This window comes from Corythoichthys intestinalis, chromosome 2 (genome assembly GCF_030265065.1).
Source record: "Corythoichthys intestinalis isolate RoL2023-P3 chromosome 2, ASM3026506v1, whole genome shotgun sequence".
In the NCBI taxonomy this organism is placed as follows: Eukaryota; Metazoa; Chordata; class Actinopteri; order Syngnathiformes; family Syngnathidae; genus Corythoichthys; species Corythoichthys intestinalis.
In genome coordinates this window covers 47,868,576-47,894,969 of record NC_080396.1, presented here as the reverse complement: position 1 = coordinate 47,894,969, position 26,394 = coordinate 47,868,576, and the positions used below count along the sequence as shown (strand labels likewise).

Sequence of the window (26,394 nt, the reverse complement as noted above, 5' to 3'; positions counted from 1 at the left end):
GCCTCATAGTTCGCAATATTTACGTAAAATAAATGCAACCTGCACCGTTTTTTTGCATTTAACCAAGAATCGAGACTGTTTTACGTCGGTATCTATAAAGAATTAGGGATTTCAGCATTTGTTCACAAGAATTTTCAACGGAAAAAGCTCTTTGTTTACATACGGTGGCCGCTAATTTCCTTACTGACTAGCCTCATAGTTCGCAATATTTACGTAAAATAAATGCTACATGCATGGTTTTTTGCTTTTAACCAAGAATCAAGACTGTTTTACGTACAAATCTATAAAAAATTCAGTGATTTAAGCATTTATTCACAAGAATTTTCAACGGAAAAAGCTCTTTGTCTGTGTTTCCACTCGGTCAGCTTTGACGGAGATACGCCCCCTATCAATCGGCCCCTCGCGCCTTGTCCCGTCAATACATTATGAAGTTTATGGCTGGTACTATTACAAATGGCAATTACATATTGCAAAAAAAAAATTATGAATAAAAATCGGAATAATAATTATTGTTGAGCCAGTTCACGGGCGCGCACACGACGTTCATATTTTTCTATCATTTTCATATTCATTTCAATGGTAAGCGTCATCTTTTTCCTTTTTTCACCACCTGCACTAAGCTTCTTGGAACCCATGTTGATTTCTCTCACAAGTAAAATCCGCCGTGTGTCCGTCTTGCGGGAAAACAAAGAAACTGCGGCGCTGTCATAAATCGTCATATTTCGAGCATGTCGTCAAATGTAGAAACAAATAGCGAGTCAAATTTTATGTCGTATGTCGAAAAAAATTGTGTGTCAAAGCGATTGTATGTCGACGTACTGTATTGTCCAGTCCTCACCTGACTCAGCGACCTGTGAAATGTCTACGTTCTGCTCGGCCGCCATGAAGCCCAGAATGGAGAAGACCACAAAGCCGGCAAAGAAGCTGGTTCCGCTGTTGATCAGCGCCAGTAAGAAGGCGTCTCTGAGAGTGGAAGAACGCAAATGTTAACTCGGTAACAAAACATGGCAGAAATTCTATCCTGGGACGGTCGGCCTACTTGTAGCAGTCGTTGTTGAAGCGGTTGTAGCTTCCCAGAGCCGTCAACGCTCCTAGACCGATGGCGTACGAGAAAAACACCTGAGTGCCGGCGTCAATCCATACCTGTAGGGTTCACAACTGTAAGTTGAGGATCTCAGCCACCTTTGTGCTGATCTGCCATATCCAATATGGCAGAAGTTGCAACATAGCTCAGACTGACCTGAAAATGGGTGATTTGTCCTATAACTGGGTTCCGCACTAAACATCGCTAATATTGCTTGGATACTCACCCCTACCCGACCACATCCCTATCGGACCTATCTTCCCTCTTCTTATCCTTCTGGTTACCAAGTTTATCCCTTTCCCACGTGGCGTTCTCTTGGTAAGAGTAGTCATTTCGAGCTCGCAACGCTACTTACGATCAGCTAGCATATATATTCAATCATGTTATTTTATCACTAATTCCTCTGTTCCTTCACTCTCTCTGTCCTTGTAAATCAGTGGTCTCCAAACTATTCCACATGGGGCCTCGGTGAGTGCAGGATTTCACTCCAACAAAACAAGACTACCTTTTCACTGGTGTTTTGTAAGTGTAATTGGTTGATTGCAATAAAGTGCTGCTTGTTTTAGTAGAAAGCACATTGGTTAAAAGGTCTGTGCTTGATCGGTATGAACAAAAACCAGGACCCACAGCGGCCCTTGAGGACCAGTTTGGAGACCCCTGCTGTAAACCAAGGGCGGCTGTGGGTGCAGGTTTTGTGTTCCAACCGATCAAGCACAAGCAATTTGACCAATGAGGGTTCTGCTGACCCAAGCAGCACCTGATTGCAATCGACTGATTACACTTGTAAGACACCAGATTGGTTGGAATGAAAACCTTTACGCGCTGTGGCCCTTTGTGGAATAGTTTGGCCACTTTGCTCTAGACCACTGGTGTCACACTGACTCCATAAAGGGCCAAGTGGGTGCAGGTTTTCTTTCCAACCAATGAAGAGGACACCTTTTGACCAATCTGATCTCTTACATGGGTAATCAGTTAAACTTTGTCAGGTGCTGCTTGTTTCAACAGAAAATTAATTGGTTAAACTGTTTGCACGGTATCAGTTGGAACAAAATCCAGCACCCACTTGGCCCTTTGTGGAACTGGTTTGACACCAATGCTCTAGACCAGGGGTCCCCATCTACCGGGTCATGGACCGGTACCGGTCCGTGGCGCATTTGCTACTGGGCCGCATAGAAATAATTTAATAATGACCGCATTCTGGCTGAATTAACCCTGTGCCCCTGCTTGACACACCAATATCCCTGTCTACTCTAGATATAATACTATGGGATAGATTAGAATATTGTCATAGAAATCCATTGATTGGACTGCTAGCAGTACCTCTTGTTTGTGTATATAATATATATATGTTCGCTTGTCCTCGATAATAACGTATTGCTAAGCCGCGGGCTCAGCACATTTGTTCCCGGAAATAATTCGCCCTCACACGAGCAAAGATGACTGGAAAACACACGTCTTTGGAGATATTTTTACAGCGAAAAGGGCACCTGACGAGCCTACAACCTCGAAGACCCGCGAACAGCGAAGGAGTGGATTCGTGACCCGTTTGTGAATAAACCGAGTGATTCGAGCATGTCTGTGCAACAGGAAGATCAACTTGTAGAGATCGCAAATGACGGCGACCTTATTAAACGTACATTTGAGACAACAACAACTCTACTGAGGTTCTGGATTAAAGTCATTCTGGAATATCCTGACATCGCTACGAGAGCATTGAAAACCTTGCTACAATTTCCAACATCGTATCTTTGTGAAGCGGGCTTCTTAATTAATGTTTACCGACAAGGCGAAGTCGTTAATGGTGAGAGCGGTGTGAAGTTGTTGTGTGCAGCTTACATGGCAAGATGTATCTGAGGAGAACTTTTCTACAAGTCCTTTCATGATCATACGTAAGGTAATATTCCTTTCTTTCAAGAAAGTTTGTAGTTTTTACTTCGGAATCGCTGCATTTGCTCATTTTGCGGCTATGTTTAAAGTTACACACATGCGCAGAACCGCATCGTTGCAATTTTTGATGGGTTGCACAATTTGTCAGAACACCGGTCCGTGAAAAAAAGACCCAAATAACACCGGTCCGTGGTGCAAAAAAGGTTGGGGACCCCTGCTCTAGACCAGGGGTGCCCAAGTCCGGTCCTCGAGAGCCCCTATCCAACTTGTTTTCCATGTCTCCCTCCTTGAACACACCTGAATCAAAAGATCAGCTCATCAGCAAGCTCTGCAGGAGCCTGATATTGATCCTGATTATTTGAGTCATTTGTATTGGAGGAGGGAGAAATAGAAAACAAGCTGGATAGGGGCTCTCGAGGACTGGACTTGGGTACCCCTGGTCTAGACCCTGTTCTGTCCAGCTGCATTTTCTGAATAAACAACAAAATAGAAACAACCGCAAAGGGGGTATGCCAAACTCCCATGTGATCTCAGACTGACCTGAGCCTCTTCCAGCTTGGACCAGTCTGGTTTGATATAGTACATGATGCCGTCGTACGCTCCAGGCAGCGTTACTCCACGGACAAGCAGGATGATCAACACCACATATGGGAAGGTGGCCGTGAAGTACACGATCTGAAAGAAAAGCATGCATGCACGGATCATGTGTTTGGCTGCCGGAATCTTCAGTGCCGTGAGAAAGCGCGGCGAAAAAAAAAAAAATTTAGATGACATCAAGTTGAAGGTAATGCACATTAGTCACTCGCATGGCGCACCGCATGGAACATTACAAGCCATATGATGGTACATTATATGAATACATAACACATAGCTATCACATGTTGCATTACACATCAATTTTACCAGATGTACTATACGTCCCGATACATGTCATGCTGCAAATCAAAATCCTGTGATGCGATACACATCACAATCACCTGACCCACAACAGGACACAAAAAAAGTGCCAGGTAGCACACGATGTATACTATATGCAATTGGCAATGCTGAGTTCAGTGAACAGTTCGTGAACTTTTTGCGAACCGAAAGTGGTATATTTTGTTTTTGTGAATGTTTTTATGAACCTGATTATTCTGGTGCCAATGAGTGGATTTCGGATTTTCATTCAGGAGTCCTGGTTACATAAGAAAACTCCTGAACATACTGTAAAACAGCATTAATTTAACCCTTTCAGGCTCTTTGATCACTACAGTGGCCATCTGTACAAAAGATATTAGCTTAACTCATTCACTGTCGGTTCAGGTAACAGAGTATGTATTGTGGTAGATAGCAAAAGAGGGAAATTGACTGCAGTCAATTGCAGCCCAAAAAATAAGATGCATTATGTGAGGTTGGTCACAAAACAAAACTAAAAAATATTTCAATTCCTGGAGCAAAATATACACAGGCCACACTTATTTGAATGATAAATTGATTTTAAATTCAAAACAGAAGCATGATGGGATGCCACACGATTGGGCATCTATCATCATCCATATACTAGTACTTCACTAACAGTTGACGAGGGAGCTCCTACAAAAATTGCGCCACGGCTTCCCGTAGGGGGCCGGGCCAGGCAGAGCGTCGCGGAAGATTTCACTGCGATAAACTCAAACACATGCTGCGTTCTAACGCCGGATTTAGGTGGAAACAAGACAAAGATTTTGGTGCATACAAGTAGGCAGGAGTGTCTCAAGAGTGATTTGGTTGAGGTTTCAAGGTAATTATTATATAAAATAGCACCATGAATGCACTTTACAACTTTGTGAAAAAAATTAAATGAATGGAAAAAAATAGCGCAACTTTAGCTTGAAATATTTACGTAAAATGAATGATAACTGCCCTTTTTTTTTGCATTTAACCAAGAATATAAACTGTTTTATGTTCATATCTAGAAATTCCGGGATTTATGCATTCATTTACAAGAATTTTCAACGTAAAAAGCTCTTTGCTTTGTGATGGTTGCCATGTTGTACTTTGTATCTATACACAATAGCATAACTTTACATTCAAATAATTGGGTAATTTTCGGCCAACTGTCTGATTTTTTGGCAAAAAAAACCTAGTAATTTAGACATTTCTGCGTCTATACAATTTTTTTTTTCAACTTTTACGTGTTTTATTTCATGCAACATTTCACTCGAAAAACGACGAGGGCCAGATGACGGGCAAGAAGTGCTGAGGCAATAGTGACATCGGAATTCAACCTAAATAAGTTGTGATCATATATAGGAAAATGCAAGATTTGCTTTTGCTGAATAAAATTAAGATGATTCCGCATGGTTTCCTCAAGTATTAAGTTTCTGATGTGAAAATTGAGTCATGTATTAGCTGTTGGAAACTTGCATCAAAATTGCACAAAAAAAAAAAAAAAAAAAATTAAGTCACTATTTTGGGCAAAAACGTACATGATATCTAAACTATTGCTATTGATCCTGAAAATATAAGTGATTATCTCTGCATTTGGTGATTTTTGTTCTAGCATAAAATCTGAGAATTTTACAGCCATTATAAAGGAATCCTCTATTTTTAAGACAAGTAATTCTTAAAAGATAAATGTTAGTATGAGTTCAAATAATTTGATATTAAAAACACTCTTAATGTTTTTGTTTTAATAAAGTTTGTAAAATTATTTTAAGTGATAGGTCGCCATTCTTGTTACGTCGCAGTGCGTGACGTCACTAGGCCCGTTGCTGAAATTCCAGCGTGTCACTCGTTAGCTTTCCCAACATGTCATCGGTTCTACCCTTCCTATTTGAACCAGATCTGAAAAGTGAGGAGCAGGACAGCACTGTTGGTCGTTCACAAGACGAGCTTCAGGGGAAAATGCGTGCAGCAAATACCTGATAAGACAAAAGTTGGGCAAAATGACAACAGAGCGAGAGAGCGTATGCTGTTCGGAACTCCGGTTGGGAGTGAGAGTGTATGCTGTTGGGAACTACGGTTTTATTAGCAGATACTCAAGGTAGGCATATTGCGCTTTCAAACTCATTCCGATATAATTATGTAGATTGTTAGCATCCAGAGCTGTCGTGTGCTTTACATAGAGTACAAGCCAAAGAGGACACCTTGTGTAATCCATGTCTTGTACATTGTAACGCGTGGTAGGTAGGATAGGTGTATAAAAGTACCAAAAAGGGGAGAAGCTTCCACCTATGCAAATTTCATTCACAAAAAAATAATATTTCCACCTTGACCACTCTTCACTCGGGAGGTCAGCAGTACGCAAACAAGCGTTCCCTGACGAACTCCAACATTGTTGTAAGGTCCATGTCAGAGTCATTGTCGTCACTGTAGCGTGCCATAGTGCTTTGATTATTTGGTATGATTTCGGGAAAACTCCCACGAAGAATAGTCAACAAAAAAGATAGCAATAGCAATTCAAATCCGCGTTTTTTACTCACTCGAAGATCCAGGAATCAGACCGATCCGATGGCAATGTTGCAGCCGCGATCAGGCTATCAATTCCACAAAATAGACTGATCCGAAAAGCCGTTGTGGGACCGACGAATAAAAAAAATAGACAGATCCGAAACCAATATTGCTGACGCAGTGGGACCGTCGGATCCAGAAAATAGACGGATTCCTTACTTGACTGAGGATCCAGGAAAAATGTTCGGGCGCCAGTTATAACGCGTGGTGGGTAAGATACGTGCATACAGGGACCAAAAAGAGGGAGAAGCTTACACTTATGCACATTTATTGACTAAAAATAATAATTCCACCTTGACCACTCACTTCACTCCCCTTGTTTCCATTTGACTGGAAATTGAATCCAAAAGCAGCACATCGTGGCATTTTACTTTGCGAGTTTAGGCAGCAATAAGCAATTGTTGAACACGCTACAGGTTTGGAAAGATCCCAATGACGTCATCACTGCGAGCCCGCAAACCATGGCACCAACTAACGGTCAAAATATGTAGTAAATATTATAAAATATTGCCACTGATTTAACATTTTATGTGTTTCTAACAACATATTTTAGTACAAGAGAACAATTGTGGTTTATTAGAGCCTACATGTATTTAAGGTAGAGGATCACTTTAAGTTTTGTTATACTTACAGTATATAAAAAATAATCAGGATGTCATTAGGGAACGACATTGAATTTTTTTTAAGCCGCTGCTCATGGAGACTCATACTGTACATGTCTAAGGGAGGTGCCTGTTTTGATTTCAGGTCGCTAGTGGCTTTGGTTTTGAAAAATATTTGAATTTTAAGTTCTTCAAAATAGGACCCCTACGGAGCGGCCCGTGCCCCGTTTCCCGTCAACTGATAGTGAAGTCTATGCGTCATCGTAATTGGGAAGGGCAACAAGCGCTCCTTTTTTTTTCCCGGTGGCGTGCGTGGCTGGCGGCCATCTTGAGTAGGTTTGACTCTAGATCACAAAAAGCACATATTGTACAGCATCAACACATGATTTCTAAGTAATTGCCGATACAGATGACGTCAATTTAGTGCCATATCGGTACTAGCATCGGTATCCGTGCAACACGATCTAAGAGTAGGGGGGCCGGAAAAAAATGAAAAATTTGTGAATCCAACTTTTTGAGGGGAAAAAAAAACAGATTTCAACAAGCTGAGGATAAAAAAAGAACTATGAACTCACAATTAAATTTGTGAAAAATCCTCAATTATGCACAATGAACTAAACTGGTTAATGTAAATATTTTAGAACTGAACTCTGATCTAGTTGGCGTCACCAACAGTGGTAATAGGACAGTAGCGGTAAGGAAGACGCCAGGGTATGGAACTGATAATTTTTTAAATAGCTTGCATCTTTGACATTACCAAATGAATGATTAACCCTTAGTCAATGGTTCCAAAAGAAGGCCGTGTGTATCGTTTTCCGTTTAAAAGCACTTGTTATTGGGATAAAGATAATAGAAAATGTCCTTCTTATACTGTATAAGATTGTTCTTAAACCCAATAGTGTACGCAAGGTTCAATAACCAGATCATGTGGCCTGATACACAACTTTACAACTTTTTTATCAACATATATTTTTACTGCTGTCATTCTTGCGCGCGTGCACGTGTGAAAGCCTCAATGACCCCAGTCACCTCAAACGCCTCGTATATTTTTACGCCGCCCGCTGCTGAACGCGACTGGGGATGTTTATATTGAGAGCCAAGCTCCGTGAGAGTGCACACGTATACACTAACGCGCACACGCAGTGCGTGATGTTTATTACCAAAGGATTGTATTACTCATCGTTTGACGTTTTAGATAAGAGCTGGGTAAACACAGCCCGCTCCGTTATTTAATCAGACCTACTTAGCATTTACATGACCAAGAGTCCAAAATATTTCTTGTAATTATTTTGCCCCCCCATTATTTGTGTTTTTTCATTATGTGAAATGCAGTCAAACATTGTTGGGTTCTTGTGATGAATGAGATTAACAGTAGAAAATCAAACAGTATTGCATTTAACAATGTTTTAACCTATTCACTCATTTTCTATTCAGAGTCATCGGGTACACCCTGGAGTAGTCGCCAGTCAAGCACAGACCACATTTAAAGGTCATTGGTTAATTGAGCGATTGTAAAAAATACAAATATTTGATTGTAAAAGAAACAGTCTTATGTTAATCACATTTATGCTAATTTCAACAAATTGGTTTTCTAGATTAATATAGTTTAGATATATATATATATATATATATATTTGGGCTGTCAAACGATTAAAATTTTTAATCGAGTTAATTACAGCTTAAAAATTAATTAATTGTAATTAATCGCAATTAATTGCAAGTCAAACCATCTATAAAATATGCCATATTTTTCTGTAAGTTATATATATATATATTCTGTAAAATAAATTGTTGGAATGGAAAGATAAGACACAAGATGGATATATACATTCAACATATGGTACATAAGGACTGTAGTGGGCATTTCACTCTACTGTCATTTAAATCTGTCTATGCTGTCCTCACTCCGAAGCGTCTACTTTTTGCAAAGCTAGACAGCTAGTGAACGACGCCTTAATAATTAGACTTCTTCCTTTTTCATCTGATTTATTAATAAAATGGCCTCAAACCATTGTCCTCTTTAGACTGTCGTAAAACTACAAAAAAAAAGTACACAAGCATTGCATTAGCAACAACGTTAGCTTAGCACGCTATACAGGTTCACTAAACATAAACAAAAAGCGTCTCATACAAAAAATATAACATTTCACTTACAAACATAATATGTACATTCTTTACAACAACCATACTTACGGGCAAATCTTTTCCAAGGATCATATAAGCACAACATTATAATGTAGGCGTCAGCCCGAGACGTCGTGCAGCCATATTGAACTGGCAAGAAAACAATAAACCATGTCGCAAAGCGACCTCAAGAGTTCGCTGCTAGATAACACAAAAAACCTTGCTGTAAAACTTACCAAAAGGCAGAATACTGTCTGAGCGGGACATGTGCATTAATTGCGTCAAATATTTTAACGTGATTAATTTAAAAAATTAATTACCGCCCGTTAACGCGATAATTTTGACAGCCCTAATATATATATATATATATATATATATATATATATATATATATATATATATATATATTTTTTTTTTTTTTTTTTTTTTTTTTTTTTTTTTTAAATTACAATAAAGAAAAAATACATATTTTATTTTTGTTAAAGAACTGAATAAATAACACCATCTTACACAATAGAATACAATTTTGTTCCTGGCTTGTAATCATTTATTTGTGTTGCTTTGCTCCAAACTAAATGAAAAAGTGCCACTAAAAAGGTTAAGGTTTGGTTTTGCTACATTACGTATTAGTTATGCAGAAAATATTTATGGTAATTGTCATTTCTTTGTGTTTCCGGTCAAACTAAGTCTATAACATAAGGTGGAAAATTGACATATCTATACAGTATAAAAGCTTTAGAAAATACAACAGTAAAGAAAAGTGGAAAATAGAATTTCAAAGCCATGACCACAAACCCAAACATTTTGGGAAACAATAGCGTTTTTATATGTCAATGCGATGAACCGAACTAGGAAATACCACATAGACCCTGGGAACAATGTATGTTTTACATGCTGTATTAGAATAATAAAATTGTATTTTATTTTTATTATTTGATCAACAAAGTAAAAAACAAATATTTGTACTTTATATTTTGTTGTGGTTTTTCTGTTAAATAGGTAAATCAGTTACAATCAAATGAACTACATGTAACCGAATTTAAAATGATGAACGTTATATGATTATTATGAGTGGTTTCAATATGAAAAGTAAAAAAAAAAAAAATACAACTGCAATCAATTTGAATCTGTTAAAAATATATAGTAATAGTAAAAATAAATAGTAACAAATATTAAATCAATATCCCCCTCGCAGTCATAATAGATTGGATGTATATTGTCTAGCGCTGTCATTGGCAGCTAATTTTCTACCTCATGTACAAAAAGCAGTCCAATCTGACCATTTAAAAGATGCCCTGTTTGGACACTTGTTTAAGAAAGCATCACATGACCAAAAGGGCTGCAGTTAAATTCCTCCGACAGGCACGGTGTAAAGCACCCCTGCCCCCCCAACGCACCATGCACAAGTCAAAGCTACATTGTCTCAATGCGTGATGTCATAGCTGGAATACACATACAATCTTCATGTGACGCATTATGTAACATTGGTCCAGACGCACACGTACGCGCGCACACGGCTACCGGGTCCCTCAGTCACGTCCCACTGCAGAATAAATGACCCCTCCCCCTCCGCAAAGGCCTAATCACAGCCCGCCACGTCACGCCCTCAGATCGGGCCTCCTCCTGGCATTGTCGCTACGGCAACGCTTAGTCTGCCACGTGACTGCTCGTTTGGGACGGGGCGCGTGTACACGCTCGGGTTGGAGTCAGCCTTGTTCGGTTTGACAGCTGATCACGTGACCTTTGACCGTGCGTGAGTGAGAAGGATGCCAACGCACACGTAGTTACATTCGCACCTATACTCCTACCAGGAGACAAGGACAAGGTCAGCGTGAGTCTGATCTAAATTTCGAACACAACCCGACTCTCCGTTCTCCCTCTCTCTGTGACGTCGCCGCTTAATGATGCGAGCAGTGCCAGTGTGCGTCACACATCTTTGCTGCCTTTTACCTTCCCAGTAGATTTGACGCCTTTCCACACACAGAAATAGATGAGCAGCCACACGGCCATCAGACACAGCATCAACTCCCAGTTGATTTGACCGGGCTCATCTAAGCCCGAGGAGATGTTCAAAACTTTGTTCCTGCACAAATAAACACAGCTAGTTACACAGCATTCCTTTTGACTTTCCCTCAAGGACTCAGCCAGTACATAATGCAATATACATCAGGCAATTAACCCATTCGACGAGTGACTCACTCCCAGAATTCAATGATGGGCGATCTGGCCTGGGCGATGTGGTCGCAGGTGAGGTTACTGCCGGGGAAGGTGACGTTATCACTGCCGTTGTTGCACTGGTGGAGGCTGAAAGCATCCACGCAGGAGTTGGTGTTCCAGGGGTTGTCGCACGTGGACCACGGCAGCGTGGCGTTGAACGACTTGATGAGGTAGTAAAAGGCCCACGCCAGCACCATGATGTAGTATGTGTTACAGAAAAAAACGATAACCATGGACGCGTAGCCCAGACCTAAAGACAAAACATACTGTAGAACACAACTGACTCACTCAAACGGCGTGCTTGAGCTTCCCGCTTGGGACAGGAAGCGGCGGCGTGGCCTACCTTTGAATAGCGGCGCGATGTTCCACACGTTGATGCTTCCCGCCTTCATGAATTGACCCAGCGAGATCTCCAGGAAGAAGATGGGCACCCCGCCAACAAAGACGATCAACAGGTACGGGATGAGGAAGACGCCTGATTGGAAACAAAGAGGAACTCGTTAAGTTAACCATTACCTTGCTCTACTTTTTCTCGGCCACCCATGCAGCTTTATTGATAACTGACTGTAAACCTACATAAGTGATAGTTCAGCTGGTATAGTAATACTGCTACGATTTACCACTTTACATGCTAAAGTACTTTGTGCAAATAGATCATTTGCTGTTGCAGTGTTCACACCTTGACTCGTCAACAAACGGTCACAGGGTTGAGAGCTACTCAGGATAGCAGTATGTAACTGAATATGCATTGAGTCTAAAGGAATATGTGGCCGATATTAATGACAAATTGCTGTTCATCGTTGACGTCGACAGAATCGCATGCAGCCCACGCGATTGGCTGAGAGCAGAAAGTGAGACGTGTTAGCGCGCTAATCTGGCTAATCCCAGCTAAGTCAGTGTGCTAATTGAGTTATTCTATTTTTCCAATAGCAACAACCAACCTCAATCGGGATTCCAGTAGAGTGTATACAGTACAAAGAAATGTGGCGGAAAACACAGACAAGACTGAAAAAGCAGTTTCTGCTCTTGCCTCCTCTCCTTTATTTTAAATAAACTGCTGTATTTTAAGCCAAAAGAACTGTTGTGTTTGATAGAACAATATGTCTATATGCTGCCAAAGCAGATTCATGGCGCATTAAGCCCCTGAACTATTTTTAATTTGTCCTATTTACTCTGGAAACCCCCGTTTAGACGTCACACAACAGCTTTTGTTTCAATCCAGCCATAAAAAGAAGGTAAGTAATTATATTTATTAATCAAAATGTCATTTTTACCTTAGAATCATTAATTGATGTCTAATATTTCGTTTAAAAAAAAAATTTAATTGTTCACTCGGATATTTTAAACTTTTAAACAAATTACGTCACAATGAAAAAAAATGGCATCTGTAAAAAAAGTCAGATATCTACCTAATAACTATCGATTAATTGTATTTTTTTTGTTACTGTCGCATTTTCCCCAATATGTCAGATGATAAATAATCGATCCAAACGAGGACAAAAAAAAAAAAAAAAAAACCTTAAGAAGAACATCTCGACCACTCCTTGATGTCTGCGATTTCTGCATGGCGACCCTTGTTATACGAACATGTTTTACCCATAAAAACCCCCAAAACTCCGGCTGTGGCCATTCACATCTGTGTCTTGACACTCGATGATAAATGCTACATGGAGTTTTTTGATCAAAACGAGGTAAGTACGCGACAATATCTCGTTAAAATCATGGCGTCTTTAATTCTGCTCTCGCGTGCTCTCGCCTCCAGTTGGGGTTTTGCTGTTGAAATTTATTTTTTTTTGTTAAAGGCCCTCCTGTTCAAAATGTTTCTTCCCCCAGAAAATACAGATTTTAAGCTTTCCAATGATATATAACACATGCATATAGGACAATTTTGAAATTTGGTCAAATTGGTGTTTGTGTTGTGGTGAGTGTTTTCCGCCATATATTTTTACAATAATTTTCCTTTGAGTGTCTATCACTTTATCTTTAAGTGATTTCCTAAAAGTGATACAGTGTATTACGTTGTTTGAGGAGCATGTATAAAATGTTTCCGTTGTTCCGTTGCAGGATGTTAGGAGGGAAGTCCTTCGGTTGTACTTTTGGACAGATTTGTTCCGGTCCCATTCTAGAAGTCTTCATCATTTCATGAGGAAAAGCATTAGTCGGGCTTCAGTGATTAATGGACAACTATTTCTGATAGTCGCCTAATATAAATCGTCTTACTTGGTTATTATTATTTTTTCTTCTTTTTTGTAAATTTGTATTTCTATTTTTTAAAAACATTTTTGAAAGAAAAACAGTAAATATTATCAATTTTATTCATGAATAAAAATAATTTAAAAAACTAAAGGAAAAAGCAGCATTCTCAACATAGGAGTCCTCAGGTTACGATGTTCTCAACCTACGACGTTTCAACTTTACGAGACCCATGCCTCATGTGAGCACTGATTTTTAAATGTATACGGCGTACGTTCAAAATCTGTACGTTTTTCGTGCATTACGGTTTTTTTTTCTCCGTTCGGATTTTGTCACTGTGAGACAATGTGCGTTACAATGCGTTACTACGTTGGTTGAATGACGCGAGAAAAGTCAGAGACATGGAGAGCGAAGTGTTTGTTGTGACGCTGTTGCAAACGCGATGTTAGGCTAGGTGGCTCCAATATTTCCTGATTGTAGCCGACAGCCTACAATCTACGCCTAGATATCACATGCATATACAGTGGGGAGAACAAGTATTTGATACACTGCCGATTTTACTGGTTTTCCCACTTGCAAGCCATGTAAAGGTCTGTAATTTGTATCATAAGTTCTCTTCAACTGTGAGGGACGGAATCTAATACAAAAATCCAGAAAATCACATTGTATAATTTTTAAATAATAAATTTGTATTTAACTGCATGAAATAAGTATTTGATACATTACCAACTAATAAATATTTCGGCTCTTAGTTCTTTTTTAAGAACCCCTCCTGTTCTCCACTCATTACCGGAAGTAACTGCACCTGCTTGAACTTGTTACCTGTATAAAAGACACCTGTTCACATGCTCAAACAAACTCCAACCTCTCCACAATGGCCAAGACCAAAGAGCTGTGTAAGGACATCAGGGATAAAATAATAGACCTGCACAAGGCTGGGATGGGCTACAGGAAAATAAGCAAGCAGCTTGGTGAGAAGGTAACAACTGTTGGAGCGATTATTAGAAAATAGAAGAAGTTCAAGTTGACGGTCAATCTGCCTCATTCTGGTGCTCCATGCAAGATCTCACCTTGTGGGTCATCACTGATCATGAAGAAGGTGAGGGATCAGCCCAGAACTACACGGCAGGACCTGGTCAATGACCTGAAGAGAGCTGGAACCACAGTCTTGAAGAAAACCATCGCAAACACATTACGCCGTCATGGATTAAAATCCTACAGCGCACGCAAGGTCCCGCTGCTGAAGCCAGTGCATGTCCAGACACGTCCGAAGTTTGCCACTGACCATCTGGATGATCCAGAGGAGCAATGGGAGAAGGTCATATGGTCGGATGAGACCAAAATTGAACTTTTTGGTCTAAACTCGGCTCATCGTGTTTGGAGGAAAAAGAAGGATGAGTACAACCCAAAGAACACCATCCCAACCGTGAAACATGGAGGAGGAAACATCATTTTTTGGGGCTGCTTCTCTGCCAAGGGTACAGGACGACTGCATTAAGGGGGAGAATGGGTGGGGCTATGTGTCGCCAGATCTTGGCTGACAACCTCCTTCTTTCAGTGAGAGCCCTGAAGATGGGTCGTGGCTGGGTCTTCCAGCATGACAACGACCCAAAGCACACAGCCAAGGCAACTAAAGAGTGGCTCCGTAAGAAGCATCTTAAGGTCCTGGAGTGGCCTAGCCAGTCACCAGATCTGAACCCGATAGAAAATCTATGGAGGAAGCTGAAAGTCCGTTTTGCCCAGCAGCAGCCCCAAAACCTGAAGGCTCTGGAGAAGATCTGCATGGAGGAGTGGGCCAAAATCCCTGCTGCAGTGTGTGCAAACCTTGTCAAGGACTACAGGAAACGTTTGGTATCTGTAATAGCAAACAAAGGTTTCTGTACCAAATATTAAGTTCGATTTTTGTGATGTATCAAATACTTATTTCATGCAATTAAATGCAAATTTATTATTTAAAAATCATACAAGGTGACTTTCTGTTTCTTTATATTAGATTCCGTCCCTCACAGTTGAAGAGAACTTATACAAATTACAGACCTCTACATGCTTTGCAAGTGGGAAAACCAGCAAAATCGGCAGTGTATCAAATACTTGTTCTCCCCACTGTAGAACTACCGGTATCTGCAAAATGACAGACTCAGTGGCATTAGTAAACAGCCGCCATTTAAGAGCAGTACACTTCTCAGAAAGGCTCTGTTCTAGTGAACCTTCCTAGCGAACCTAAATAACTTTTTATCTAAAAGACTCCTAGATTCAAGTCAAGATTTTGCTGATTTATCTTTAAATGATGAAACAGTTTTAATACTTTCACGTCGAAATGAAATAATAAATAAATGACTTCCAAACATAGCAAAGGTTACTTTGTTTTTTGTATTTTTTTTTTTTTTTTGAAAAAATGGGAGGGGGGAAACAACATGAAAGGTAACTAATGAAAGGTAACTAATTACTCTTACATTCAGGTAACTAAGTTAATAACTCAATTACTTTTTGGGAGAAGTAATTTGTAACCAATTAATTACTTTTTAAAAGTAAGATTAACAACACTGATCATAAAGACGAAGTCTGCAGAATGAAAAGTGACGAAAGCGGAGATTTTATTATGCCAAATTGTTGCCGGACACAATTTGCCTGCAACTATTGCTGATCACTTCTCAGAATTAGCAAAAGAAATGTTCCCTGGCTCAAAGATTGGATCGGTGAGTTAATTTTATCAATTGACCTTTTTCATTTATAATTGGACACATTAACGAACTACCTTCAAGTCAAACTGAATTGCGAGCTGAAGTGCCATGAAGTGCAGCCATCAAGACATGATAGAAATTGCCAAAAGTACTACATACAATTCTAACAAAAGTCACTTTTAATTTTAGTAATCATGATGTAACTGTAGATATTGATTGTTCTTTGACTGCTCCAGGTTATATGTTACAATATTACCAATAAATTCATATTATTTTAAAAATTGAGTTTTCATTTTTGTTTCATATTGCACACTATATACAACGTTGTAAGATTAGTCACCAAGTTGTAAGGGCATACGTCACTATTTGTAAGATTGCCAATGGCCTCGGGTTGACAGGTACTGTATGTTATACTAACTTTCATGTGTATTGGTTCAGGTGATACAACGTTCGATTCAAACCTTTGTTTTCAAAAGCCTACTAAAGAAACATTTTGAAGTGCAAGTCCCTTTACTAAAAATACGGGGAGGAATCCAAGAATGGGTCCACTTCTGGGGACACTGGATCACCCCTAGACTCACACTAAAGTATTGTAATATAAAAGTGATTTGGGAAAAAATCTGAGATAGCCAAGGACTGATCATCATCTGAGGCATACTTGGCTAACCCAAGACTTGAACCAAAGTACTCTCATGAAATTCTGATGTCAGTTCATGTTCATGTCAGTGTCCCCCTAAAGTGAACCCATTCTTGGATACCTCCCCATTTTATTGATAAAGAGACTTGCACTCTGAAGCCACTGTGTTGCATTGATATAATGCACATAATGCAAACAATGATCCAAATGAGGGACGGCTAGCTTGACTTGGTTGTTCCTTGTGGAGGCTGGCCTGTCGTAGTAGTTTTGCAGGTTAGCAATTTCACACAGTTTAATGTTACGCTAACTCTGATGCAGGCAGACTTTCAGTCGCAATTTATTTTACATTTCTACAGTACTTACAGTAGCTGCTGCTGGCGGAAAAAAACTTGTAACGTCCCTCCTTTTCGAAGAGGGCAGAGGAGGCTGCATGAATCTGTCGGGGCTGTGTGTGTATGTGTCTGTGTGGCGGGAGGCAGGATGGGGGTCAAGTCATCAGCCAATCAAACGTGCGTTTGAGGAGGAAAAAATAAACTGGCACATTCAGCAGATGTAAAGGGAGAAATGTAAGTCAACATAATGAAAATAATTCACTTAATAATGGTAGTCGATTCTATCCTTACAACATATGGGAAGACAATGAAAATTATCTTTATAACTGATGTCATTATTTAATGCAAATAAAGGTTGAGCATCCTTAAAATTTGGTAGTGTGATGTTCCTACAGTCCCAATGCAAAACGACGCCCTTGCTGTGTTTGTGTGCCTGGAGTATCGTTGCCTTTTTTGCCCTACTTGTAAACAAAGCATAACATCATAAAAAGAATGGAGAAAGGAGACACACAGACGAACATCGGTAAAGGTACAGTGCTGGCCAAAAGTGTTGGCACCACCGCAATTCTGTCAGATAATGCTCAATTTCCCCCAGAAAATGATTGCACTTATAAACGCTTTGGTAGTAATACTGTATCTTCGTTTATTTTGCTTGCAATGAAAAAACACAGAAGAAAATGGGGAAAAAAATTAAATCATTATTATTTTACACAAAACACCAAAAATGGGCTGGACAAAAGTATTGGCACACTCAGTCTAATACTTGGTAGCACAACGTTTAGACAAAATAACTGCGAACAGTCGCTTCCGGTATCCATCATTGAATTTCTTACAATGCTCTGCTGGAATTTTAGATCATTCTTCTTTGGCCAACTGCTCCAGGTCTGAGATTTGAAGGGTGCGTTCTCCAAACTGCCATTTTCAGATGTCTTCACAGGTGTTCTATGGGATTCAGGTCTGGACTCACTGCTGGCCACTTTAGAAGTCTCCAGTGCTTTCTCTCAAACCATTATGTAGTGCTTTTTGAAGTGTGTTTTGGGTCATTGTCCTGCTGGAAGACCCATGACCTCTGAGGGAGACCCAGCTTTCTCACAATGGGCCCTACATTATGCTGTAAAATTTGTTGGTAGTCTTCACACTTAATTATGCCATGCACACGGTCAAACAATCCAGTGCCAGCGGCAGCAAACCAACCCCAAAACATCAGGAAACCTCTGCCATGTTTGACTGTGGGAACAGTGTTCTTTTCTTTTGAAGGCCTCGTTTTTTTCCCCCTGTAAACTCCATGTTGATGCCTTTTCCCCAAAAGCTCTACTTTTGTCTCATCTGACCAGAGAACGTTCTTCCAAAAAGTTTTGGGCTTTTTCCAGGTAAGTTTTGGCAAACTCCAGCCTGGCTTTTTTATGTCACTGGGTCAGAAGTGGGGTCTTCCTGGGTATCCTACCATACAGTCCCTTTTCTTTCAGACACCGACGGATAGTACGGGTTGACACTGTTGTACCCTCGGACTGCGGCACTGCTTGAACTTGGTTGGATGTTTGTCGAGGTTCTTTATCTACCATCCGCATAATCTTTCATTGAAATCTCTTGTCAATTTTTCTTTTCCGTCCACATTTGGGGAAGTTAGCCACAGTGCCATGGGCTTTACACTTATTGATGACACTGCGCAAGGTAGACATAGGAACATTCAGGTATTTGGAGATGGATTTGTAGCCTTGAGATTGCCCATGCTTCCTCACAATTTTGCTTCTCAAGTCCTCAGACAGTTCTTTGGTCTTCTGTTTTTTTCTTCATGCTCAATGTGGTACACACAAGAACACAGGACAGAGGTTGAGTCAACTTTAATCCATTTTAACTGGCTTTAGATTTAGTTATAGCCTGTTATGTGCCACAGGTAAGTAAAGGTGCTGTTAATTACAGAAATTAGAGAAGCATCGCATGATTTTTCAAAGGGTGCCAGTTCTTTTGTCCAGCCCAGTTTTGCATTTTTGTGTAAAATGTTAATGGTTTAATCTTTTTTTCCATTCTCTTTTGTGTTATTTCAATGCAAGCAAAAGTAATGGATAGTACTACCAAAGCATTTGTAATTGTAGCGGTGCCAATACTTTTGGCCAGCTCTGTATGCCGTGTTCAGACACAACTTAAACCATTGCGCAAAAACAGCTTTCTCGTCGCCAAATACAGTTTTGTGTTCAAACATCGCTAAAAGTCAAAGTCAACAAATTCCGGTTCACATAACCTAAAAAATATGGACAGTCATGCATCAAATCGGGATGCATGTATGCTTCAGGTCGCAATGTTGATGTGTTTAGTGCTGTGTTTTCTGGACTGTACCTAAATGATACAGTTAACCACAACATCCTACTGGACAAACTAGAGAGACTTGGAATGCGAGGTATCGTTCTAAACTGGGTAAGAAGCTACTTGGAAAGGCGCTCGCAATATGTTTCATATGACGGGTGCAGATCGTCAACTCGTCTAATTACATGTGGCGTGCCCCAAGGCTCCGTCCTGGGACCGAAACTATTCATCCTATACATAAATGACTTGCATCAAGCTTCTAAACTATTAAAAATTGTGCTTTTTGCGGATGACACTAACATCTTTTGTTCTGGAAAAGACCCTCAGAGTCTATCTAAACAAATAAATGCAGAATTAGCTAAACTGCAAAAATGGTTCGATGCAAATAAATTATCTCTGAACCTCGAGAAAACTAAATACATTGTATTTGGAAGAAAAGGTCTGGATATGAACCTAAACATACAAATAAATAATGTGGTGATACAAAGGGTACAACAGCACAAAGTGTTAGGCATAATTATTGATCAACGCCTAACCTGGAAGCCACATGTAGAGAAACTGCGAAACAAAATCGCTAGGAGCATCTCAATTCTCTATAGAGTACAAAACATGCTAGATACGAGGGCTCTCCAAACCCTATACTGCGCACTCGTTCTGCCGCACCTCAGTTACTGCCTAGAGATTTGGGGACGTACTTATGAAACGCACCTCAACCCACTCTTCGTTCTTCAAAAGAAAGCCATCAGAATTATTCATGGAGCATCGTATAGAGCACATACCAACGAGCTCTTTATCAAGTCCAAGCAACTAAAATTGCACGACCTGGTTAATTACAAAATAGCTCAAATGATGTATAAGGCCAACACGAACAGTCTTCCAACTAACTTGCAAGTTTTATTCCATATCAAAGAATCCTCCTATTATCTGAGAGTAAGCAGAATGTTTTCCTACCAGACCATTAGGACTACAATGAAATCTTTCTCGATTGTAAACACTGGGGCTAGCCTGTGGAATACATGTGCTGCAGCGCTAACGAATATTAATTCATTAAGTTACTTCAAAAAAATGTATAAACGAGATATAATAAACCAGTACATTGCCCAAACTCAACTGTAAAATGCACACACAACACAGATAAGATGTCCTCACAGCAAAGCATGCTTAAATGTCAGGGTCAAGTAGATAAGACAAAACATTACTAGGACATGCCCCTCAACAAAATCACATTACTGAATCTGCCATTGCAACGTTACGTACTGAGTTTCCTCCTGAGACAAATATGGAACTGGTAGACTGGGCTCTGAGTTCGATGGATAGAATATTCTCTACGATGCGGCCTACATCGGCCCAATGCCCGTGTCCAGCCACCACCTTCACGTCTGGTTATGTGGAGGACGCCTGGGGTAAATGGAGGCCGCTATGCCTAACGTCCCTCCAGATAGAGGACGCCGAGGACCTGTACATCTTCGGCACGCTGTTGGCTCTTGCCTTCCTACTGCTACTTGGTGCCCTCTGGGTTCGTCGCTTCTCGATGAGGATGAAGAACCAACTCCATGAGATACTGGAGGTTGCTCGTCGCAACGGCGACGAATTGGCACTGTTAATGAAGGAGCAAGCAACGCAAAGTGACGCCGCTGCACGACTGGCCACAAAAATTGACGCGGAGCTGCGTGATCATGAGAGACTCGCTCGGGCCAACCGGGCCAGGGGTGATGATGACTAATCTCCTAAACCTGGCAAGGGAAGATGACGAGAAATCTCCTACAGGGGATACTACACATGCGAGCCTCCAAAGCACCCCAGGCCTTCCCACCCTTCACCTACTTGGACATGAACTGATACAATACACTCAAATTACTATATGCGAAATCTCCATGGCAATCAATGACTTTTGAACGAAATGTGTTAGACTATCACTGGACTGATACATAACATGCTGCTTGTGCGACCTAGGTGGCAGGGGGACGGGTTCCCGATAAGCTTCCGCTTTTTCCGTCTCCCTTGTCATGTCTGTCTTCATCTTGTCTTTCCTTTGGATAAACAAACTTACGCGATGATTTCCTTCTTTTCTTTTCTTCTCTTCTTTCTTTCCTTATGATTTTGATTTTGATGATGATGATGATGATGATGACAATGACAATAAATTCAATTCAATTCAATTCAATTCAATGTACCACATGTCTGACTAGAGTGAAAGGGGGACGGATGGAGGAGTTGGTTTTGTTGGCGTCAGCTACAACATACAGTAGTCGTGTTCCATGCTGTCTGTTGCAAATAAACTATTGAAAACCCTAACTCTCGATCCACCTCTCAGCAATATTTTTTTCATTTCAATGTATTTGGACATATATTTCGACTTTTACAGTGAAATCTGATTTACGCAGAAATTTGGATTATGTCACTAGCGTAACAACGGAACTGGTTCGTAATTTGAGGACTCCCTGTATTTTTGTTCAATATATTTTGAATAAAAACAAATAAAATAGGGAAAAAGGGAATATTTTTTTTGGAATTGAATCCAATGCACAGTTTCAGATAAAATATAAAACACAGGGTAATCTAACAGCAAATAACGTGATTTGTATACTGTATAAGTCGGTTAGTCAACTCATCTCAAAACGAATCGGTGATTAATCGACAATCAAAACAATTATTTGAAGGGAGCCCTAACAATAAGTTGCAAAAAGGTTGCGGACCTACTATGTACTGTGCCGAAAAAATAAACGTCACTGCATCGATATATCGACTGACTGAATATTGATCTCATTGCAGTCGACTCCTAAAAATTTTTTTGTCTTTGAAACGTTTTAAGTTCATGCAGTTGGGCTGAATGGGACAATGCAAGTATATTTTTGTTTTTATTTTTATTTTTTTTAAAAATTGAAATCCAACTCTGGATCCCCTAAGTAAGTAAGTGACTGTCACGCCGACCTGTGTGTAAACTCGGGAGCACAGATTTTATCTCTGTGATTTGACGCCAACAAGTGGATGATTCACAGAAGCAAACAAACAAGCAGATGAGTACTGGCGAAATCTCATCAAGGCGATTCGATGTTGGTTGTCGGGCCTCCTCACTGACAGGTGGCGCCGTTGGCCGATTTCTGGTAGCGGCACCTGGAGGTCGGCCAATAGGATTAAGGGATTACCGCCAACTAGCGCTAAACTGCGCCGCACGTGGTGTCAGAGATGACCGCGTCACGCTTGTACACACTGAAAATATCCCACGCCGCTGAACCTCATCACCGTAGCGACAAACCATCAATAGTAAGGAGAGGGGGTGGGGCAAGAGACAGGTTACCGTGGCAACCCGACTGATGACTCATCTAAAACGATTACGAGGTCCTGAATTCTCTCCACAAACATGCAAAGAAACACAAAAAAAGCCAAACACAGCCTTATAAATGCACATGTATGACCAAAACACTCACACACAATGCAATGATTTTCAATTATCTACTGGCTCAACTGATCTTAAGCAATCCTTTAAGTTGGAGGCCAATGAAAAAGTGTGTGACAAGATCGAGGGTAAGTACAGGGGTAAATGAGAAAGAACGCTAACATTAGCTTCTCGCAAAGGTCCGAAGCAACATGGCCGCCCACGAAGCCCTTGACGGATAGTGACATGACCTTCAAAGGGAGCCAAAGTCAGCAGGAGTCTGGCAACTTCAAGTTTGGTCCACCTGACCTTCATTTGCGTCACAAGGTCGGCACTGTCCTTTAAAAAGGTCACCCATTGCTTCTTTGGTATACAACCGCAATAACAATCGGTGACCTTCATCTTCATCCTGTGAGAGCAAGCAGACCTTTCCTGTCTCGGCCCCCTGCCTGCTGACAACACCTTCGTCCTGCTCACTATAATATAACACTGTCACTGAATCAGCAGATGGTGCGTCTAAGTGTTTTTACTAGTTTTCTTCACGTGCTTCAGCATATATGTGTAGAGGTGCGTGAGTTTTTCTTTGTATGCGTGTCTTTTTATGAGCGATCGTGTCAGCGGAGTAACAATATTTGACTGGCTCTGGTCAGTGTCTGTCAATCAATCATCAAGTCCTCCAAATCAGGCCACATAGCCACAGATGGTGCGCAGGCTCAAGTGCTACTTTTCAATTCCAACAACCGCTCTAAACTTAACTCATTTAAAGCCATTGACGGCGATCGACGTCCAGTTGTTTTTGACAGGGAGGGGTTGGAACGGATTGCTATCAATGGCACTGAAACATGATCATTCACTAGCACTCTTGCTTAAGTCAAAAGTTTTGCACTCAAAGCCAACATTGCCCTGCCTGTGCCAGCCATTCAAAAATATATGCACACTCATTCTTTCTATGATGATGATTGACAACTACAGAAACGCATCAAAGTATCACTTCTTTTTGAATAATTGTGAATTGTGAGGATACTGCTATAGTACTGTGACTTTTTGAAGGAATAAAATACTTTTTTGTTGTTTTATGCCAAAGTTTTATTTAAAAAAAAAAAAGTACAGCTTAATTGATTAAATATGGTATAACATAAAGCACTTTTTAAAAATGAATTCTTATATGGACAAAATTTAACTTTATTCTGGCATTATGCAGATACAGGTATTACTTTTAAGATATATTTTGAAAAAGAGATTTATTTTTGTATCACCATGCCACCGCATTTATTTATTTCATTTACTATTTTATCAACTTTTTCTCATCTCACAGAAAACTATGGAATCATTTTCTGTACATCATGCACCTTATACCATAACATTTTATCTGGAAAAATGACTCCTTATACATTTTTTAAAATTTTATTTATACAGCAAATCATTTATCTAAGGATTTAAAAAAACAACTTATTTCTGGTTATATTTCAACTATTTTTATGGGAAAATATGACTTATTTTATGAAATCCTGTTTGAGGGGGGAGTACGACTTAACTCATTAGGCTTTTTTCCCGTTTACTTGAAACCATATAGTTTTTTTTTTCTGTTTTGATTTTCCTCTAGATACAAATAAATACAATATACCTACTGTAATCGCTTTTTAAAAAAATTATAGGACATTCAGGATAAAGAAATACAACTCATGGGAACATTCTGACTTTTCTCGAAAAAATACTGTTTTTGTTTAGCGTTTTTGCCTGATATAGAAGTATTTGAGCCCAATGAGTGAATTTGACTCACCTCCTCCGTTCTTGTAGCATAAGTAGGGGAACCTCCAGACGTTTCCCAGGCCGACGGCGAAGCCCACGCACGACATGATGAAGTCCATTTGTCGGCTCCACGTCTCGCGCTCCTGGCGCACCGGCGGCGGCCCCACCACCACGCCACCTTTCTTGCCCTCTGGCCCGGGTCCGTCCTGCCCGGCGGCTGCCGTCGGGGCCATCAGCCCCCCGCCGAGGTGACTCCTCTTGGCCTCCTCCGGGGGCAGCAGCGAGCAGGAGGAGGGGAGCGGGGGCGCAGTCTGCCTGTCCATCAATCAAAAAGGCGCTGGGTCAAAAATATCCAAAAGCTTCTTCTAATTTAGTCCTTTTTTTTTCCGGCTTTCCTTTCAAGTTCCAGTCGTAAATCAAATCAACATGGAAACGTTCCAAAAGAATCAAACCCAAATTAAAGGTGCAAAGTGTTCCGACGTCGACGTTCAGAAACAATCCACAAAACACTTGAACGTCAGCTTGAAGAATCTCATCGGCGGTAAGGCTGAGGGGAGGAGGGGTCACCGCCCGACGAGCATGGGGTCGCCGAGTCCTCCTTCCAGTCCGGGTGGGGGGATCTTCACCGGAACGCGCACGTTTTCATCTGACGAGTCTTTGCTGGGGGGGCTGCTGCATGGGGGAGGTCATCTGATAATGCTCTTGATCCTGAGGCTGTGAGCGCTCGGGCTGCCAGCGCGAGCCTTTTAAAGGGGATGCTGCGGCTTCCGCTGCTGAAGTCACGGCGCACGCCCCGCCCCATTTGAATGTGACGTCACTTACAGGGGCTCCCTTGCTGTACGCGCACGGTTCCGAAGCGAAACGGGAATGGAGGGGCTGCATCAAAGGAAAGCTTATAAGCCCGCCAACGACATTACATCACAGTCAGCTGCTGCCATTAGCGACGGCTGTAACCGTCAACGACACTGACTGAAACTGAACATGATCATTCATTACCCTCTTGAAGTGAATGGTGGCAGGTGACGTGAAGAGGCGGGGCTTAGGTTATATCCATATCACCAATTGGGATTGATGGGTTTTGCCCACCCCCCGACCCTCGTGAGTCGTGAGGATAAGCGGCACAGGTGACTGAGCGAGAGATGAGCGAGGGCCTTGGCCCCAAGTAAGACTTTGTTGCCCTCCAGTGGATGTTCTTACAAATTACAAGCGTGCTCTGACTAGTTTAGAAACCCAAGCGGTGTTACCGTTTTTTCAAAATCCTTACAGCAATTTGAAACCTTATTCTAACCTCGCTGAGAAATCCAGCAAATCCAGTACCAACAACCCAAGGGCATAGGTTCGCGCTCAACATAGGTAGGGATGATATATAACAGCAAAACCTGCATGTACACTTTTTGCAGGGGACGTCATATCAATAAGACAAAACAGATTGGGTGAACGGGGCTCAGGGCTCCATTTCCTAATATGAATATTATTCATGCATTCATTTTCCATGCCGCTTTTCCTCACGATGGTGCTGGGAGCCTATCCCAGCTAACTACAGGTACCCTGAACTGGTTTGGTCAGGGCACAAAGAGACATACAACCATTCACGCACACACTCATACCCACGGACAATTTAGATTGTTCAATCAGTCTACCATGCATGTTTTTGGGAGATGTGGGAAGAAACCAGAGTTGACGGCGAAAACCCACAAAGGCACGGGGAGAACATGTAAACTCCACACAGGAAGGCCGAAG

At 40.9% G+C, this 26,394-nt stretch overlaps 1 protein-coding gene across 2 annotated transcripts in view; it reads right to left on the bottom strand.

The window, feature by feature from the left end:
* The window catches only part of slc6a8 (solute carrier family 6 member 8), a 37,764-nt gene extending 12,407 nt beyond the window's left edge, over nt 1-25,357 (bottom strand). Inside the window, exons 1-7 of one of the 2 annotated variants that reach the window (XM_057829607.1) lie at nt 24,686-25,357; nt 11,729-11,860; nt 11,368-11,635; nt 11,119-11,251; nt 3,512-3,646; nt 1,040-1,143; nt 839-963 (exon numbers count right to left, since the gene is read on the bottom strand). In XM_057829607.1, the coding sequence (XP_057685590.1) occupies nt 839-963; nt 1,040-1,143; nt 3,512-3,646; nt 11,119-11,251; nt 11,368-11,635; nt 11,729-11,860; nt 24,686-24,977 (1,189 nt within the window). In that variant the 5' untranslated portion in view covers nt 24,978-25,357. Of the gene's footprint in view, nt 1-838; nt 964-1,039; nt 1,144-3,511; nt 3,647-11,118; nt 11,252-11,367; nt 11,636-11,728; nt 11,861-20,786; nt 23,923-24,685 lie in introns of those variants that run through there. The other variant, XM_057829608.1, reaches the window with a different exon arrangement.
* Nucleotides 25,358-26,394: the final 1,037 nt, after the last annotated feature.